This window comes from Coenobita brevimanus, chromosome 63 (genome assembly GCF_032717465.1).
Source record: "Coenobita brevimanus isolate Jiangsu-jjx chromosome 63, ASM3271746v2, whole genome shotgun sequence".
Taxonomy (NCBI): domain Eukaryota; kingdom Metazoa; phylum Arthropoda; class Malacostraca; order Decapoda; family Coenobitidae; genus Coenobita; species Coenobita brevimanus.
In genome coordinates, this window is record NC_137016.1 from 40,882,801 (window position 1) to 40,898,312 (window position 15,512).

At 39.7% G+C, this 15,512-nt stretch overlaps 1 protein-coding gene across 1 annotated transcript; it reads left to right on the forward strand.

Moving 5' to 3' along the window:
* Nucleotides 1-201: 201 nt before the first annotated feature.
* Nucleotides 202-15,206, forward strand: LOC145404499 (uncharacterized). The gene is made up of 10 exons (XM_080276066.1): nucleotides 202-360; nucleotides 1,113-1,274; nucleotides 1,726-1,860; nucleotides 3,824-3,951; nucleotides 4,753-4,885; nucleotides 5,656-6,090; nucleotides 11,727-11,885; nucleotides 12,697-12,807; nucleotides 13,110-13,290; nucleotides 14,809-15,206. Exons 1-10 carry the CDS (start codon nucleotides 202-204, stop codon nucleotides 14,889-14,891), a joined length of 1,686 nt encoding a protein of 561 aa, XP_080132192.1. The 3' UTR covers nucleotides 14,892-15,206.
* Nucleotides 15,207-15,512: the final 306 nt, after the last annotated feature.

The following is a 15,512-nucleotide window of genomic DNA, read 5'->3' on the forward strand; positions in this document are numbered from 1 at the left end:
AGTGTTGAAAGGCAGTGATAAAGATAATAATAACAGTTGGGGCAACACTAGGAGTATTTCTGTGATTTATTGCTTAAAACTCTGTTCATGCTATTTATACTGAAATGGAAAATAAAGCCCACCATGGAAAAGTCCTGCATCGAAGATATGATATCCGTGCACCTGCAGCATGTAAACAAACAACACGAACGTTCTGGCACAATGTCGAAGAATTCTTCACTCCACCTACAAAAGAATATTAAAGACTCAGCGGAAGAGCTGCAGGACTTCTTAAAAGATTTGAAGTGCTGGGAAAAGGAAATTAAGGCAGCTGATGAAAAACTTTCAAGTCAAACCAAAGAGGACAGAAACAAATCTGAGGTAGTCACCATGGCTGAAATTGGTTGCTATGGCAATAGCTCCTGACATGTTGATATTATATGTCTTTTATCTCTTAGGATGCTTCTGGGCATTAGAAACTAAAGTACTTCAATATTTGCACATGTCACGAGGTAGAATTTTAACTACAACACATTGCATTAAGATGTAATAGCCTATAAAGAAGTAGCGTGAGCAGTATTAACCCGCAACTTAGTTTAGTTTATGACCTAAGCTAATGTTGCATAACTAAACCTAAAGAGATGCAGAATGGAACACGTGGCTAATACAGATCGTTACATCACTGTGCAGGAAAAGGCATCTTACATACCACAGAACCCAAATTCTCTTGTCCCTTTCATAATATAGGTGATTTATGGGAATGAGGAAATAAGGCATTAAAAAAAAAAACTTTCCTCTTATTAGTATGATAAAAGTAAAGTGAGAGAGAGAGAGAGAGAGAGACAGCAAGAGAAGAAGAAGAAACCCATATGGTGAAATGCTTTAATTCAGGAGGTATTATTCTTTGCTTTAACCATTTTTGTTCCCTCTTACCTTACTCAGGAAGCTTTAATGCGACCAGATAGTTTTATGTACCGGTATTTATTTACTAAATTCTTTTGATGCCTTATTTTCTCCCAGTTTGTAGAATGCTGTATATTACTGTAATAGATGTTTTGGGGTCAGGTGATGTAATGCTTCCAAGTATGGACAAATCTGATACTTTATATGAAATTTTATTTCCATTTTTGCAGGATACTCCTCCAGTACGATGTAAGAAGAAGCTAGAAACATCCTCTAAAGATTCTGTTTCTGATTCTGCATCAGGTGAAAGCAAGCCCAGAAAAAATGAAACACGTAATAAGAAAAAGAAGATATCAGCTTTTGACTATGCTGCATGGGACAAATTTGATGTGGTTAGTTGACTATTGATGATGATAGTTGTGGAAATGACATTTCAGAATGGTAATGGCACTAAAAGTATTTTTTATGACATGCATTTTAGAGTAAATACTCGAGGAATGTAGTGGTAAGAGTAGTTGTAGCCAGTGGACTGCAGGCTTAAATGTCCCTTCTGCAGCCCACCATGCTCCTTTTGGGAGATAGGGAAATAATTGAGGGATGTTTTATAACCAGGCTTTTGAGCTGTCCATTTAGGTCAGTGCCACCACATAAAGATGTCACATTGGAGCACTAACTTTTGGAATAATTCTGATAAGCATAGGTACCATAATTATTTTAAAGAAAAATTTAAGAATTAATGCCAATAAACTTTATGCATACTAGAAGCTTGAGAAAGGAATTGTAAGCAGAATGTTCAATCATAGCTATTTTTATTTTTGTAATCGATGTGTCGTAACCACTCAGGACAAAGCTTTGGAATCATCAGAGGATGAAGACACAGCAGAGAATGAGGCAAAGACAGTAGAAAAGAATGAGAAGAGTAATAGCAGAGGACCCAGAGCAAGCAAGAAAGAACAAGCTTCTGCACTCAAGGATGAGGTACTGTTGTACAATGCTTAGCCAGTACTGTATGCTCGTCAGCTTAGTAGGCTTTCTTGCACCTTGTCCTTAGCCATTTGTTTTGGTTATTATAGCTTATTATTCTCATGTATGATATTTATGTCTCTTTTATATCAATGTAGATTGCAAAAATATCATAGAAAACTATAGCCTAGTACTATTTACAAATGTACTACGGTACACAATAATAAACTGATAAGGAGGTGCTGGGGAGCCTCCTCAACCAGTTTGAAAATGGACTCCTTTTTTACACATGCAGGTAGTCCCCTTTTAAGCTACAGATTTTTTTTTTTTTTTTTTTTCTAATTCTAGACATCTTGCAATAAAGTAGTTATTAGAGGCTGTCCAGTATCTAACTTCAGTTTGAAAAGTCTCTCCTAATTGTCTGTAGGTAGCATAAATAACAAACAATATGACACTGAATCAAAGGAGTTGAAGATTTTCAGTTAAAGGTGATTCATTAAGTTGCAGATGAATGAACATGAATGCTCATGATTCATTACAAGTTATTTCTTTATTTATTCTCTCCATCCATCCATCATCAAATCCTACATTGCCCCATGAGGAGCGTAGGAGCCCGGGGCTAGGCAGTTGGTCTCAGCATTTAAAATGAGAGTGACCAGCCTCATTCATCCTTGAGTGGCATTACATGAGCAATCAACCCCAACCACCTCTTGGATATAAACTTTCACCGGCTGAATCCAATTGGAGTGCAATAATTACCCACTAAACCACCAGGCGCCAAAATTTATTTACATGGTTACCACCCAGCATAGTAAATGGTTTCCTGGTGTACAGGAAACTATTTGGCTTGTCACTCAGTGTAGAGTCACCCATAGGTAGAAGGAAGAGGAAAGAATGAAGGAAAGAAAGACAGAAGAGGGAGTGTAAAGTCACCTGTAGGCTGAAGGACAAGGAAAGAATGAAGGAAAGAAAGACAGAAGAGGATGGAAGGAAAGTTGGATGGAGGAGAGGAAAGGGCAGACACCCGAGAGCAGCACTACATCGAGTAAGTGGATGGTGAGTGCCCCCACCTACCACAAATTTACTTATTTATTATTTTATTTATATATTATTTATTTTTTAAAATACCTTCAGGTTTTAGTCAAAACCATATTTCTCTTTTTCACAAAGTATATTTTTGTTGACTCACATCTCAGACTTTCATGTGAGGACTACCAATATGTTGCTTTATACAGGGAAGGAATGAGTAGGCTAAAATACAGAATATGATGTAAATAACAACTAAATCAATATATAGGAACATAGATTGAATTACCCATATTTTAGCTCATTTTCAATATTTTTGCCCACTCATTCTCTTCCAGTATTTCATTCCAGTTAATTTCTGACTTTTTTGAAATTCTTCCAAGTGAGCCATTGGAGCCTGAAAGTGTTAACCCTTTCTCCTCAAAGGACATATTTTTCATGTAAATCATGCTATCTTCAGACAGTTGTATACTCTTGGTCTTGAAGGGATTGATGAGGGCTGTATCTAACTCCTCTGTTTCAAAAGGTCTCTTAAGCTATACACAATTATGTGAAAGTTTGGAGGATAAGATAAAAAAATATATGTCATCAGACTGAAGTGGTTTGATAATTGATGTGCATCTGACTCTAGTTTTAAAAGTCTTGTAAGCTAAATGAAATCATTCAAAGGCTTATCTCTCCTTCTATCTATTGCCAGATACCTTAATCCCAAAAGGGGTGGCCACAAGCAAATCACCTACATGTTTGGCTGCCCTCCCTCCAGTTCATACTCTCCTTTCGTATACTGATCTCTCCACTCCCTGCATCTCATCCTTAGCCTTCCTCACCTCCTGACTCACATACACAGCTAGTCAGTTTCTTATTCTCCATCTCCTCATGGGCAGATATAACTAGAATGCAATATACTATGCATCAACAGATTAGAAATGGTTAACTGATTAATATTTTTCAGGGCAACAAACTGTACAGTAGTGGTCGGCTTGATGATGCCATAGCCAAGTACACACAGGGGATGGCCCTGGACCCTACCAATGCACTCCTGCCAGCCAACAGGGCCATGGCATACATCAAGATAAAAAAGTGAGTGTTTGCTCCTTAACTTGTCATCATCATCATCTTAATGTACATAGTCATCTTCAGTGTCATTGTCATTCTCACCTTCATAATCATCATTGCCATCATCACCATTGTCTTTACATATATCAAAATCAACAGGTTGGTCTTTGTGTTCTGTAGGTTGTACGTACAGTCAGCAAAGAAGTATCAAAACTCTTAGTGTGCATTACCTTTTGAAACAGGTAAACAGCTTTGAAGTGCTTGCAGTGTCATACAGTATTCATAATCTTATTTGTAAATTTCAAGCAGTCTAATTTTTTTTGACACTGTTGGGTAATCCAAGCTAATTTGAAGGCAGAAATGTGTGCTTTGAGTGTAGGCTTCAAATCCCCTTACATATCTCATTTACATACTGTAGTTTTGCCTGAACAAGTTAAGTAGTTATTGATTATTTCTTAATTTTGACTACGTATATCCATTAAATTGCTTAGTTGGAAAGTGTTTTATATGATAGAATGTTCTCTGTATGTTTCATCCTGTGTACAGTATTATAGAATTCTGTATTTGTTAGTCATTTAAAAGTATTAAGGGACTGTATTAAAATTTGATTCTTTACCGTAATTGTATGAACCCTCATCACAAAAATGGCTAAATGGATGAAGAAAATTTTTACTTCTTTATTTTGCTGGTTTATGGTCAGACAGTAGCTATTGGAAGCTTAAATTTTAAGATCTGATCCAAGGTGACTGAAAGCAAGTACCTGATATTGAACACAAAGCAAGAATGTCAGATTTATGTCTCTTAAAAATAAATATTTTGTGTCAGGTTCAAGGCAGCAGAGAGTGACTGTAACCGGTGCCTGAAGTTGGATGACAAATATGTGAAGGGCTACCTCAGGCGAGCCACTGCCAGGATGAACCTCAATAAGAAGGAAGAGGCATTGAAGGACTATATAAAAGTTAGTGTGTGTTGCATGGTGGTTTCATTATGCCGTTGTACTTGTTCTTGTGGACCCAGGCTTGTATGGATGTGAACCCAGTGGGCTGCAGGCTGAAGGTTTTGTCTTCCTCCACACCCTAGGCATCCTTTTGGGGATAGTGAGGGGAGTTGAGAGATGTTTGTGTAACCTGGCAGAGAAGCTGCCCAGTTACTCTTGTACATCAGTGCCACCTTGTAATTCCTTTGTAGCCCTTCCACTGTCATGAATTAAGTGGAAGGTTTTGTATATATAAGGAAAAGTTGCTTTCAGAACATACACAGGCCATCTAGGACCCCCTTATGGTGTGAATTATACCTGAAGATGGTTCTAGTTGGGTTCAAATTGTTGTATCCTTACCTATCTATAGGTAGACTCATCAGTTCTGGAAGGGATGGCCACAGACAGATTTTCTCCATGTCACCCTGTCCTCTCAGGCAACCCTTTCTCCAGCTCACCTCTGTCATTGCCATACATTTCCCCCTGTTCCTCCATCTTGGTTTTGGTCTCCATATGTGGGTATACTCTGTCTTTAGCTTGTGTTACTATAGCTTTTAGAGTTATATTTTTGGGAATGACATCTATTTTTTAGAATAAAGTATCAGGATGTCATACTTGATATTTAGAAAACTGACATCAGTGTGGCCTTTTGAAATATCTCAAATGTTTAACACGTGCAGTGTATACAGTACCATTCTTTTACACTAAAGCTTTATCAAATTTAACTTTTTAAATCTTCCATTCATCTTCAGGTATTGGAATTAGAACCTTGGAATAAAGAGGCCAAAAAAGAACTAGAGAACCATAATGCACTCACAGACTCAGAAGCTGGCAAAAGTGAATGGACCCAGAAACCTGACAACAAAGCCACATACGAGAAGAAAAATGAACAATTAGCCAAAGCCACAAAACCCAGTGAAAACTTGGAGTCAGTGAAACCAAAATCAAAAGTAGCTAGCATACAGGAAAATGATAAAACCAAGAAAAATGTGAAACCAGAAGTAGCAGACAACATACAACAAGGTGAAAAAAGCCAGAAAAATGTGAAACTGAGCAGTAGTAAGGAGAAACCAGGCAAGAAGCTGAATATCATTGAGGTTAACAGTAAAGAAGAGCAGAAACAGGAAGTAGCTCTGGATCCTAATGTTATGCTCCCTATTGACAAACCTCCACACCTCCGATCTAGGGTAAGTGTTACGTCATCCTCATCATTGTATCCTGTCCCCACCACTTTTCCCAGCCAGGGGTTTTATTCTGCTGAGAGTGAGGCTCATCTTGTTGGTTAAGGAAGCTCCCTAACACCTTTTCCATAGCGATTAATTTTTGCATACAGCTAGGTAATATTGTTTTGTATGGTGTTTATGCAGAGTATTGTGATACTGGATTACTGGTAGGTAGGGGCCCTCACCATCCACTCATTCAATGTAGTTCTGCTTTGGGTGTCTGCATTTCCTTTCTTCCATCCTTCCTCTTCTGTCTTTCTCTCCTTCATTCATTCCTCTTTCTTCTGCCCATGGGTGACTTTACATTCCCTCTTCAGTCTTTCTTTCCTTCATTCTTTCTTCTTCCTTTTACCTATGGGTAACTCTTCACTGAGTGACAAATCTAATGGTTTCCTGTACACCAAGAAACCATTTACTACGCTGGGTGGTAACCATATATCCAAATTATGGCACCTGGTGGTTCAGTGGGTAATTAAGGTGCTCCAGTTGGATTGAGCCTGTGTAGGTTTATATCCAAGAGGTGGCTGGGGTTAATTGCTCACGAAATGCCACTCAGGGATGAGTGAGGCTGGTCACTGTCATCTTGAATGTCAGGACCAACTTACCTAGTCCCGGGTTCGTACGCCCCTTATGGGGCCATATAGGATTGGATACTGGATGGATGGATGGTGATACTGGAATGGTTTAAGTAACAGAGATGACAGTAAGGTGTAGTTAGCAGTTTAAATCTCTAAGGAAAAGGTGTTCTGGAGCTTCTTTAACCAGTGTGAATACTGGCCTGAGTGTAGGGGCTTGAGAGTGTGAGTTCTGATGCCATAGTTGGAACAGATTTAATACATTGACTCCATGTTTTGCATAGTTGGTGTATACCCCCAAACTGCAACTTAGATGAAATCCATGGAATGAGACATAGAAACCCATTATGTATTAGATAATGGGAGAGAGAAAATTTAATTTTTTCCCAGAGTCCGTATTTTGGCCTTCTACAGTATTTTTTGTTATTAAATACAATTCATGAATGATATCCTGTGTAGTATGGTTAAAGAGTTCTTAATCTTTCAAAGACTAAAGAAAGAGATATTACCAGTAAGTGAAGTGTGAGTAGTATTTTATACTTATTATGATGGTTGTTGATTTGTCATAGGGTGGTTCAGGGGAGAAGTATCTGAGGCAAAACCAGGAGTCATTATATTCTGTTCCAGGTAACACCCATTGATTTTGTTCAGCTGTGAGTGAATCATAGGAGTCAGAGTAATGAACTATTTCTCAAGCTGTGGAATTCTTTGCCACAAAATTTAATTGACTTCTTGAACTTTCTTTAATCCAAGTTTTTCAGGGAGGGGAAGATTCATCAGAGTATAGGGGTTAATGAAGTATATACCTGATGCATCCAGCCAGAAGAGTCTTCCTTAACTAGAATATAATTGTTTGGTACTATCTGAAATGAAAGACTATAAAAATTATTGTATCAGACAGGTCCACTTACGGAGAAAGAAAGCAAGAGAACTGTTTAGTATACTGTATTATAGTTCGATCATTCAGTACTGGTAGTAGTAAAAAAGTTTAGAGTACAGTGTACACTGAATGATGAGGTAGGAACTGGAGGGAAGGATGAGGAAGATAAAAATGTGTGTATAGGCTATGCCTATAACTGTAGAAGGATTGGAATGCAGAGTGAAGAATTTTAGTAATTTAAAGAACATGAAATATTTATAAGGAGTATAGTTCATAAATTGGTGACCAGAAAGGTGCACAATTGTTGTTATTATTATTATTATTTTTCTTCTATCTATTGCCAGACACCTCAATCCCGTTTGGGGTGGCCACAAACAAATCGCCTCCAAGTCGCCCTGTCCCCCGCCATTTCACTGCCCTGCTCCCAACTCACACCCTCCACTCTCATATACCTCTCCACCCCATCCCTCCATCTCATCCTCGGCCTCCCCCTCCCTCTTCCCCCCTCCACCTCACTCACATACACTCTCTTCGTCAGTCTTTCATCCTCCATCCTCTCCACATGGCCAAACCACCTCAGTGTGTTCCTCATAACGCATCCTATCACATCCACATCCACACCACAACGCTCCTTTATATCCTCATTCGTCAGCCTGTCTCTCCACGTGACTCCACAGGCTCCTCTTAAATAACTCATTTCCACTGCTCTCACTCTTGACTTGTGTCCTTCCAACAGTGTCCCAGCTTCACTTCCGTACGTTAGAGTTGGTATCACAATACTGTCATGTAGTAACTTTTTCACTTCCATGCTCACTTCCCTGTTTCTTATCACTGCTTTCAAGGAACCAGCAACCTTTCTTCCCTGCTGTACCCTTTCAAGCACTTCACCCTCCAAACCTCCATCCTTACTCATCACACTACCCAAATACTTAAACATACTCACATTTTCCAATTCCTCACCATCTAACCTTAATTATTATTATTATTATTATTATCATTATTATTATTATTATTATTATTATCATTATTATTATTATTATTATTATCATTATTATTATTATTATTCCATCCATCCGTCATCCAATCCTATGCCTCCCCATGAGGAGCGTAGGAGCCCAGGGCAAGGCAAGTTGGGCCTTGCATTTAAGACGAGAGTGACCAGCTTCACTCATCCCTGAGTGGCATTACGTGAGCAGTAAACCCCAACCATCCCTTGGACATAAACCGACACAGGCTCAATCCAATTGGAGTGCCTGAATTACCCACTTAGCCACCAGGTGCCATAATTTGATTATGTGGTTACTATTATTATTATTATTATTATTATTATTATAATACTATGCTGGGTGGTAACCATATAGCCAAATTTTGGCACCTGGTGGTTTAGTGGGTAATTATTGCGTTCTAGTCGGATTGAGCTGGTGAAGGTTTATATCCAAGGGATGGTTGGGGTTGATTGCTCATGTAATGCCACTCAGGGATGAGTGAGGCTGGTCACTCTCATCTTAAATGTCGAGACCAACTGCCTAGCCCCGGGCTCCTATGCTCCTCATGGGGCAACACAGGATTGGATGATGGATGGATGGATGGATTATTATTATTATTATTATTATTATTAGTGGTAGGTGGGGGTGCTCACCATCCACTCACTCGATGTAGTGCTGCTGTCGGGTGTCTGCCCTTTTCTCTCCTTCATCCTTCTTTCCTTCCATCCTCTTCTGCCTTCCTTTCCTTCATTCTTTCCTCTTCCTTCTGCCTGTGGGTGACTTTACACACCCTCTTCTGTCTTTCTTTCCTTCATTCTTTCCACTTCCTTCTGCTTGTAGGTGACTCTACACTAAGTGACAAGCCAAATGGTTTCCTGTACACCAGGAAACCATTTACTACACTGGATGGTAACCATATAGCCAGATTTTGGCACCTGGTGGTTTAGTGGGTAATTATTGCACTGCAATCGGATTGAGCCGGTGAAGGTGTATATCGAAGGGGTGGTTGGGGTTGATTGCTCATGTAATGCCACTCAGGGATGAGTGAGGCTGGTCACTCTCATATTAAATGTTGGGACCAACTGCCTAGCCCCGGGCTCCTATGTTCCTCATGGGGCAATGTAGGATTAGATGATGGATGGATGGATGAATTGTTATTATTGCTGCTTCTTTGAAAGCAGTGATAAGAAACAAGGAAGTGAGCATGAAAGTGAAAAAGTTACTTCATGACAGAATTGTGATACCAACTCTAATGCATGGAAGTGAAGCTTGGACCATGTTGGAGGGACACAAGTCAAGCATGAGAGCAGTGGAGATAAGTTATTTGAAAGGAGCATGTGGAATCACATGGAGAGACAGACTGACAAATGAAGAAGTGAAGAAGCATTGTGGAGTGGATGTGATAGGAAGCGTTAGGAGAAACACTTTGAGGTGGTTTGGCCATGTGGAGAGGATGGAGAGCGAGAGACTGACAAGGAGAGTGTATATGAGTGAGATGGAGGGGGGGAGAGGAAGGGGGAGGCCAAGGATGAAGTGGAGGGATGGAGCAGAGAGGTATATGAGGGAGGGGGGTACGAACTGGGAGCAGGGCAGTGAAAAGGCGGAGGACAGGGGGACATGGAGACAGTTTGATTGTGGCCACCCCTTACGGGATTAAGGCATCAGGCAATAGATACTGGTAGATAGATAGATTATTATTATTATAACAAATTTTGCCGCCTGGTGGTTTAGTGGGTAATTATTGCGCTCCAGTCAGATTGAGCCAGTGAAGTTTTATATCGAAGGGGTGGTTGGGGTTGATTGCTCATGTAATGCCACTCAGGGATGAGTGAGGCAGGTCACTCTCATCTTAAATGTCAGGACCAACTGCCTAGCCCCGGGCTCATACGCTCCTCATGGGGCAGTATAGGATTGGATGATAGGTGGATGGATGGATTATTATTATTATTATTATTATTATTGTGGTAGGTGGGGGTGCTCACCATCCACTCACTCAATGTAGTACTGCCATTGGGTGTCTGCCCTTACCTCTTCTCCATCCATCTTTCCCTCCATCCTCTTCTGTCTTTCTTTCCTTCATTCTTTCCTTGTCCTTCTGCCTACGGGTGACTTTACACTTCCTCTTCTGTCTTTCTTTCCTTCATTCTTTCCACTTCCTTCAGTCTGTGGGTGACTTTACACTGAGTGACAAGCCAAATGGTTTCCTGTGCACCAGGAAACCATTCAGTACGCTAGGTGGTAACCATATAACCAAATTTTGGCGCCTGGTGGTTTAGTGGATAATTATTGCGCTCCAATCGGATTGAGCCGGTGAAGGTTTATATCGAAGGGGTGGTTGGGGTTGATTGCTCATGTAATGCCACTCAAGGATGAGTGAGGCTGGTCACTCTCATATTAAATGTTGGGACCAACTGCCTAGCCCTGGGCTCCTACGCTCCTCATGGGGCAATGTAGGATTGGATGATGGATGGAATATTATTTTTATTATTATTATTATTATTACTTATTATCCATCCATCCATCAGTCAATCCTACATTGCCTCATGAGGAGCGTAGGAGCCCGGGGCTAGGCAGTTGGTCCTGACATTTAAGATGAGAGTGACCAGCCTCATTCATCCCTGAGTGAGCAATAAACGCCAACCACCCCTTGAATAGAAACCTTCACCGGCTGAATCCAATTGGAGCGCAATAATTACCCACTAAACCACCAGGCACCAAAATTAGGTTAAATGGTTACCACCCAGTGTAGTAAATGGTTTCTTGGTGTACAGGAAGCCATTTGGCTTGTCATTAAGTGTAGTCATCCACAAGTAGAAGGAAGAGGAAAGAATGAAGGAAAGAAAGACAGAAGAGGGAGTGTAAAGTCACCTGTAGGCAGAAGGACGAGGAAAGACTGAAGGAAAGAAAGACAGAAGAGGATGGAAGGAAAGAAGGATAGAAGAGAGGAAAGGACAGACACCCAAGAGCAGCACTATTTTGAGTGAGTGGATGGTGAGTGCCCCCACCTACCACAAATTACTTAGTAGTAGTAGTAGTTGTAGTATCATCATCATCATTATTATTATTATTATTATTAATATATATTATATTTATAATTATTATTATTTTAACATACTGATACTTAAAGTCTTGATCTTATTTCTGCATTTGGCCTTCCAGAAACCACTGAAGAAAGTTTCAGTAAAATACGTTAAGACCCGAGACAGCATCAGCCAGCAGCCCAAGGTGGTCAGAGACAGCAAAGCAGACATCACGCCTGTCCAGTCCAAATCTAGTCAGCCACAGGTGCATACTAAAACTGAATTATTGTCATCAGAGGTTGGAGTCACATTTTGATAAGAGAAAATGTATAAGGTGGAAGTGAAGTTTTATATATTGGATGCCTGTGTTTTACCAGACTAAAGTGGGTAATATTATGGCTGCCCAGTCTAAACCTAGCCAGTAACTTTTTTTTTTTTTTTTTTTTTTTTTTTTTTTTAATATTGGTTAGTTTGTTTTGTTTCATTTTGAATGGCTTTGGAGATGCTTGCATGTGTTAACTTTTGTTTACCAGTCACTTATAAGTGGCTGTCCAGATAACATGATCTCTGGCAGCATCTTTGTTCACTCCTTTAACCCTGAGGTTAATGTGTGCTGTATGTCATTTTCTTCTGCTAATTGGAGCATTTATCATCATCATCATCCCTGGACAGAGGATGGCCAAAGCAGAACTGCTTCCAGGCTGCTATATCATTATATACCTCTCTTTCACTGACTCTTCCTCTTCCTTTTTCTCATTTATGTACTGTACTGGTCGACCCTTCTGTACCTCGTGTGGTCTTTTTCTTCCAGCATTGCCCTTGTTGTTCGCTTGAAAGACTTTTTGGCACTCAGTTTAATGTTTGTGCATTCTTTGAACATTTATGGTCAGTAGATTCTGTTTATTATTCAGAATTAATTTGACCATTATCCCTGTAATTATTATACTGTTTTCAGTATTAACCCTTCAAGTCAAAGATATTTTGGTAGCTGCTTGAAGTTTGTCAGTACTGGTAATGTAGGAATTGTACTCAAATACCTGTAGATGGAAATGCCCCATGTGTCTTGCTGTCAAAAGGTCCTTTATGTAACACTGAATAAATCTTTTCAGATTGAGGTAAAGCTGTGTGCCAGCTCTCAGGTACCAAGAACATCATATCAGTTCGCCAAGGAGTGGTCACGCATCTCCAAGGACCAGGACAAAGCCATTCAGTACTTGAAGGTGAGCTTGCTGGTCTGTGAAATTAACCCATTTTATTTGATAATATATTTGATACTTGGTACCTCCCTGTATAAGCCTCAGTTACTGCAGTGTTATTAGTGGTAGTATTTGCGATCTGAGGCTCATCTGGACATGAACCCAGTGGACTGCAGGAAAATTGCTACCGGTATTTATGGCATTCTAGGAATAAAGATGGACAAGTGTAGGATTCCTTCCTGTCCTAAAGAATATGGAAAAGAGCAATAGGATAATGATGGTGTTGCTACTAAAGGTTGCTGTAATATTTTGTGTTTTCTCCACAGATCATACCTCCATCATTCCTCAGTCGGCTTGAATTGGAAGCGGACACATTGATAGAGGTGGTGTCATGTCTAGGAGCAGGATCAGTCTCACCTTCCTTAGCCGCCAAATGTCTCCTTGCTCTCTCCAAATGTTCTGACTTCTCAGTCACTGTCCTGTTCTTCGATGATGCTCAGAAGAAAGGTGAGGTTATATGTAGGACTCATTTTTTACTCATTCTCTTACTTCCATTTTCTTTCAGTAATTACTGATTGTCTTCTTGCTCTGTGCTGATGAAACATACAGAGCACAGTGTTGGTTTGTCTTCTCAGGAAATGCTGTCAATTCCCTCTCTGCACACCACATTGAGTTGTGTCTACCACTGCCCGACTCTCATCATGCCTATTCATCAGCTTTTTGAAATATCCTTTCTGTTTGCTCCTGACTTTGCTTCCATTTTCATGATTTTAAGGCAATAAAAGTTGTTGTTGTTGGTGAGCACCCTCGGTCTGTCAGGCTGAGCAGACCCATCAACTGCAAGCAAGCAACTGCCCCTCCAGAGGTGTCCTTAGTATTAAACCAATGTTCCTTTGTGGTGGACAGCACCTTGTCACAGCAGTATGTAAGGAAGCATGTGGAGGTTTGGTTCCTGGATGGACACTGCATTTGTATCTTTTCACTCAGTTTCCAGGGGTACCAGAGTAAGCTTCACATCACCCCATTATTTTGTTAAATGGTTACCACCCAGCATTGTAAATGGTTTCCTGAATTTCAGGAAACCATTAGGCTTGTCACTCAGTGTAGAGCCACTTGAAGTGGAAAGAGGAGTAATAAAAGATGAAGGATGGGAGAAATTGGGAGAGAGAAGAGCAGACTCTGGAAAAGAATGATAAAGATGAAGAAAGAAATAGGCAACATTACATCAAGTGAGTGGACAATGGTTGCCACCACTTAATAGATAGTACTGCATGTATAGAGTACCATATATTGGCAGTGTTATTCATGTAATTAATCATGTATTAAGCGTATGTTTACTTTTATAATTATTTGATTGTCGCTAATGCAGTTGGTATAATGTTATTAGTCTTCGTAGTTAACTTCACATGCATTTCATGTCAGGTATGCCAGTTGAAATGAATCTGTCCGTCCATTCATCATATAATCCAGTATTGGCCTGTGGGGAGCATACTGGCCCAGAGTAGGCTACGCAGGTCATACAATTAAAGTGAGAGTGACTAAATGCTCACCCCTGCATGGCAATACATGAGCATCAAACTCTAGCCACCTCTCAGAAGTAGAAAGTTATAAACTACATTTGGGTGGAGTACCTTAACTAGACCACCAGGCATCTAGAAAAATTTTGTGATGTCACTGGCACCGATGTGTATCATCACAGGACAGAGGCTCAACCTTTATCTCCCTGCATGCATAGGAGAATTGTCCCACAAAGGGGAAAGTACCTGAGTGTGACAGGAGTATTACATAGGACGAGTCATTTTGTTAATTTCCAAACACATCAGACATGTGGATGCTGGTATTAATTGTATTTATGTACATTTCTGGAAAGAAAGTATGAACAGGTTCATTGTTTCACTTGTTCATTCATTCATTCATTATCTAATCTTATACATTTTTTTCTTTTTTAATGGTAGATGGTTTAATTAAGCCTTACATAACAGAAGTTCATTTATGTATTTATTTATCCCCCCCCCCCCTCCCCAGTATTGCAAGATGTGGTTAAAAAGTGTGAGGGAGAGGAAGCATACAGGAGTCAAATTGAAGTCCTCAAAGCATCCCTACCTTGATGGCACTCATGGTATATTACTGTTGCTTCATAAGGTCAACAAAACCCAAGGTATTATGTGTACTTAACCAGGTTGTTGTGAAATATAAAATTTTGTTAGCCTGGTGAGTGAAGTTGTACTGCAGTTCTTGTTACAATAGGTAGAGAAACAAGATTAATTGCATTTTCTTCAGAGAGCAGAAAATACTGATCCAGTAAAGTTAGTAACAGACTAAGGAATGTTAATAATTTACCACCTACAGTTTTGCACATAAAAGGTTCAGCATTGAAATTTCACAATACAGGTATATTGTTCTTTTGAAATGTTCACATTCTTTTGATATACAGTAAAAGAATTTGTGTATTCAATAAAACTGATTGAACATTGATAAACTGTTGATCAATCTTTCAACTTGTACAGCTTATTTCGAAGGACATATCTTTCATTTAATTTTGGCTTAATTAAAATAATTATATTTAGCATAAGAGAGATATCTTGGGGTTAATGTATGAATGTAAGGCTTTGATACAGCATGAGTTTGAAAAGTGAGTGCTGTGGAAGAGGACTCTGTCTGGTTTATTTTTTACTGAGAAACATTCTCCATCTTTTCAGCTTAGTTTATGGCCAGATGTAGTCTGATTG

Coding starts and splice junctions, on each gene's coding strand:
- LOC145404499 (XM_080276066.1), top strand. CDS start 202: ATGTCGAAGAATTCTTCACTCCACCTACAAAAGAATATTAAAGACTCA. Junction 1,275..1,725: donor CATGGGACAAATTTGATGTG/GTTAGTTGACTA, acceptor GTAACCACTCAG/GACAAAGCTTTGGAATCATC. Junction 6,091..11,726: donor CTCCACACCTCCGATCTAGG/GTAAGTGTTACG, acceptor TTGGCCTTCCAG/AAACCACTGAAGAAAGTTTC.